The following is a 5,433-nucleotide window of genomic DNA, read 5'->3' on the forward strand; positions in this document are numbered from 1 at the left end:
TCATCGTTTTCAAAAGTTAAAAATATAAGTTAAAGATAAAAAAGCATTTCATCGTTTAAACAACAAACTAAAATGTATCTCCTTAATTCCTGACACATATATTATAGTTTACAGATTTGTTTTCAGATTTTTTTGTATTTTTTCTTTTTATTTATTTTTTATTTTTTTCTTCTTCTAATTTTTTTTAATAATTTTTTTTTTTTTTTTTTAAATTTTTTTAAAAAAAAAAAAAAAAAAAAAAAATGAGTTTTGCTTTATTAAACTTTTATTTTACTTTAAAAATTAAAGTGTTTTTTATATATATATATATATATATATATATATATATATATATATATATATATATATATATATATATATATATATATATATATATATATATATATATATATATATATATATATATATATATATATTATAAACTAAAAAAATTAAAAACGTTTTTTACAAAGGTTTTTCATGTTTACGATGTTATTTATTTTATATGAAAAAGTGTAATATTGTTTAATCAGCGAAATAAAAGTTAAATAATAATATATATATATATATATATATATATATATATATATATATATATATATATATATATATATATATATATATATATATATAAATATATATATATATATATATATATATATATATATATATATATATATATATATTTATATATATATATATACACAGGGGCGGATCTAGGATTTATTTCTCCTTCGGCAATTTTTTTTCGAAAAAATGACCGCCCCCCAAGCTCCATAACCAAATTCCTCCCAGATATCAAATAGTAACCAGACTAGTCTATGGATAGACTTACAACACAGACATAGACAATTCTGTATGTTGTAATGGACACAACAAATGTTTAATTTTTTGTCCTTGTTGTGTCTATCAAATTTTTGATGGTGTCCTAAGATTGCTCAGTTAAAAAATAATTTTCACTTCATAAGTCTACAAAGCATAATTTTTTGTCTATTTGGTGTCTATGATTTTGTCTAAATTTACTTGATTTCATAAAACCAGAAATCTTTCATTACCGTATTATTTGAAGATTGTTATGTAGTAAATTTATAATATTAAAAAAATATTGAAATGACATCAAAACTCCAAATGACGATCATTGCCCATGATTAATTATTGTTTAAAACTTGCGTACATATTCATCAATAAAATGAAAGTAAAAAACATTTTTCTTTTTCACTATTGTTTTATTCACAAACCTAAATAAATTTTAACACCTATTGGAATCTTCTACTTACTAATCCACATTTTATAAAGGACAACTCTTTGATCACATATTTTTAAAATAATTTTATTGAAGGTGATAAAGATTTTAGTGACTAAGGAAAATTTTTTAAATGATAAACTTATCTTCAACTTTTTTAAAGTAATCCCAAACTGGAGAGGGCATTTTAAAAATAAATTTTCACGCACATTCACTGAGAATTGAAAAACAACTGAACTGAGTAATTAATGAACTTCAATTGAGCACAAAATAGTCCATTTTGAGGTTTTTAAATAGACATTAACTTTTTAATCAACAGCACACGCTGGACAAAAAATTAAAAAATGAACTTCTGTTAGAAAAATTGTATTTTTAATATTGTGCTCGTTTTCAGTTTTTGAAACGATGCTGCAGTGAAAATTTAATTACTCGTTATAAGTCCAAATTATATATTAAATAGATCTTCTATACCTCATTAAAAAATCGAGATTGTTCATTTAGTGTCCGTTTTTAAAATGATTGTCTAGAAAGACAAACATTTTTTATAGACAATTCATTTTTGATAGTTGTAATTAAAATTGTTGCAATTAGTGCTTTGTCGAAGTCTATTTTTGTCCTTTTATAATAAGTCCATTAGAGATTGTCTGGTTGCTAATATCAAATAAGTACTATCACTCCTCCGTTAATTATTTTATACTTATACCAAAGCAATGCAACGCCCCCCCCCCCTATGGGACCACCCTATTTGCATAATTTGAAAAGATTTTTTTTTAGTCATTGAGACTTGGCGATAGCATCCCTTTATAAAATAAGAACGCAACTTCTTTAGCAATTTTAATTATAATAATCTTAGTGATGTTCAGATTAGAATCAGCGCTACCATCAGCGCATCATATAGCATCAGCGCTAACAATGGTATTTTTTAATTTGCCGATTTTTAGCCAATTTTGAGGATTACTAATATCATTGTTCACATATGACCAAAGATATTTTTCTACAGTAAAATAATGGATTTAATGGATCTTTAATTAATCTGCTTAAAAGAAACTATTTACCTTTTTAAACTATTCATTGAGTTGCAAAATGAAAAGAAAACCAAGAGCTTTATAATTAAAGACAATTTTTTAAATTAAATATAACAATAAATATTAAATATAACATATATATATATATATATATATATATATATATATATATATATATATATATATATATGTATAAATATATACATACATACATACACACATACATACATACATACATACATACATACATACATACATACATACATACATACATACATACATACATACATACATACATACATACATACATACATACATACATACATACATACATACATACATACATACATACATACATACATACATACATACATACATACATACATACATACATACATACATACATACATACATACATACATACATATATACAAGTGAAGTTTATACAAACTCTGAATCACTGAAGCGTTCGAGTTCTCACGAAAGGTTTAACTTACGATTACCATTTCTTTGTACTAATTTTTTAATAACGTCTTGAGTATCTGGAACTATGTCTCTATGTGAATACATTAATGCTAAACCATTCAAACGATCTCCAGACATAGTTGATCTTGACCAGGTTTTCAATCTGCGAAGATTTGAAATAGATCTTTCACAAGAACATGTTGTCACAGGTGAAGTTGCTAGTAACTGCAAACAAACAAAAATATTGGCAAAAGTTTTAATACATGAAATTGACTTTAGAGTATCAGACACATTGTTTGGAAATGGATAATTAGTTATAGTCCAGTATATCTCCCAAAGACCACACTCTGCTTCTAAAGCTAATGGATTTGGCAAATCTTCAGAAAAAAAATCTGAACAAGTTTTAAAGCTCTCCCTCCAATTATTTTTTTCTGATGGACCATTTAGCAAAGAAATTATTTTATCAGGGATAATACCCAAGCCATGGAACAAAGTTAAATTGTCATTGCAAAACCTATCAGAAAGAGCTAAATCTAAGTGATCAACTACAGGGATGGTTAAAACGCGTTTAAAATATTCTGATGTATTCTCTGCTGGATGATTATCGCGGTGGATTTGCCTCCCAACAGCTCTTTTTCGACATTCATCAACTCCAATTTGTTCAGCAATAACTTTGGCATCAAGATAACACTTATCATGAAAACTATCAATTTTGTTTTTAATAGTCGTAATTCTATTAGTCAAGCAAAAAATAAGATCTATACAGGTTTAAATATCTAAACTGCTAGATTATAACATTTTAGTAACTACACGTGTTTCATCAAAAACAGCTCTAGTCACAACCAAAGAAACAATAAATTCAAAGGTGGTAATCAATTTAAATAAAGATGTAGCTGTTTGGGAGTCTGCCCTAAACTTATTTCTGTCATTACTTCAAGGGAATAAACTATTGGAACATACAACTCCTGAAATGTGTCTAATCCATCTATTCTTTCAAGCCACCTAGTTCGACAAACATCTCTTAGTTTTTGTTTTTTTTTATCAGGACAGTGTTCTGATACCATTATATCGAGGATAGAATTTCTTTTAATAGAAAGGTTAAAATAATAAGAAACCTCTTTTATGTGGTTCATTGCATTACAGAGAAATTAACGTCGCCAGAATTACACACAACTATATTCAATCAATGGCTAAAACAATGAGTGTATAAAGCCTTGTTGTTTAACTTTAAAATTCGTGCAGCAACTCCCTTTTTTGTTCCACCTACAGCTCCAGCACCATCATAACCTTGGCCTCGACAATTAGTAGTATCTAAACCTATGGATGCAATGGTGTCTAAAATGTTAACAGATAAACTTTCCCCATCTAAACCATTGTCGTTGTGTATAAATTTAACAAAGACTTCAACAATGTTATTACCACTGTCAACATAACGCAACACTAAAGACATTTGTGGTTTGTTTGAAACATCAATGGCTTCATCTGATAAAATAGAAAAAAATTTGTCAGCCTTTATATTGGAAACAATTTTATCAGAAATTATCTCACCACAACAAAATATTATTTCATTCTGCATAGTTCTTGAAAGATATGATGCATTTTTCTTGTGGTTTTTAAGATGATTTTCTAATTCAGTATCACCGCCTCTAACACGATAATTAAGAATCTCCATGAAGTTTCCAACATTACAAGAGGTACTATATTGCCCAACTTCTGAATGATACTGAGAGTCATCATTATGACCTCTTAGAGCAAGTCCTTGACGGCCACATAAAATAATAGTATCGATTATCGGCCTAATTTTTTTTATTCTCATATATATATATATATATATATATATATATATATATATATATATATATATATATATATATATATATATATATATATATATATAATTATATATATATATATAATTATATATATATATATAATTATATATATATATATAATTATAATAATGGGTAATATATGACTGATGATGTCGTTAGGCATGAAACTTAAAGCTCCATAATAAAAGTTATTTTTTTTTCGTTTTTATTTATAAACTGCTCTGTTTTGAAATTTACAAATAGTCAAAATAAATTTCCTAAATATTAAGTACTTTCAACGAAAAAGAGTTTTGTTTTATTTTAATACAACACCACATCAAACGATATATATATATATCGAATTGTTTTGAAATTATTTGCCAGAATGTACCTTTATATAAGACATGAAAATATACCAAATTTTAGCTCAATCGGTTAATATTAACACGTGCCGCATCGACGCTGAAGTTGTGAGATTCAAAGTAAGTTACCTTTAAGAACGACAATGTATGCTCGACTGTAAACATAAAATTACGCATTTTTTTTTTAATTTTAGTATAAAAACATACTAATTAAAATGAAAACGTAAAATAAAGATATAGTTTGTCCTAATACTATATTTTTTATTTATTGAAATGATACATCCACTTCAGATACATATTTTGGATTAAAGTAAGCCTCCTTTTGTGGCGACTGGGAACTCTCTCCGGTACTCCTGAACAACCTGAATAAAATAAAAAAAATATTGAATGTGTTTTCTAAACCTAGCCTATAGAATTATTAGAATATTCAAGAAAAAAATAACTTTAATTAAATTTGTTAATATGTATTAATATTATATCCTCTCTGTTTTCCCAATTCAGCGGATCGTCCTGAAGAAATTCAACACAAATACCGAATTGTTTAAATA

General features: G+C 25.9%; 1 protein-coding gene across 1 annotated transcript; it reads right to left on the bottom strand.

Annotated features, from left to right (window-relative positions):
• Positions 1–3,895: 3,895 nt before the first annotated feature.
• On the bottom strand, positions 3,896–4,528 carry LOC136074399 (52 kDa repressor of the inhibitor of the protein kinase-like). The gene has a single exon (XM_065786713.1). The coding sequence runs from the start codon at positions 4,526–4,528 to the stop codon at positions 3,896–3,898; it is 633 nt and encodes a 210-aa protein (XP_065642785.1).
• Between the last annotated feature and the right edge of the window lie 905 nt (positions 4,529–5,433).

This window comes from Hydra vulgaris, chromosome 01, assembly GCF_038396675.1.
Source record: "Hydra vulgaris chromosome 01, alternate assembly HydraT2T_AEP".
In the NCBI taxonomy this organism is placed as follows: Eukaryota; Metazoa; Cnidaria; class Hydrozoa; order Anthoathecata; family Hydridae; genus Hydra; species Hydra vulgaris.

Coding starts and splice junctions, on each gene's coding strand:
- LOC136074399 (XM_065786713.1), bottom strand. CDS start 4,528: ATGAGAATAAAAAAAATTAGGCCGATAATCGATACTATTATTTTATGT.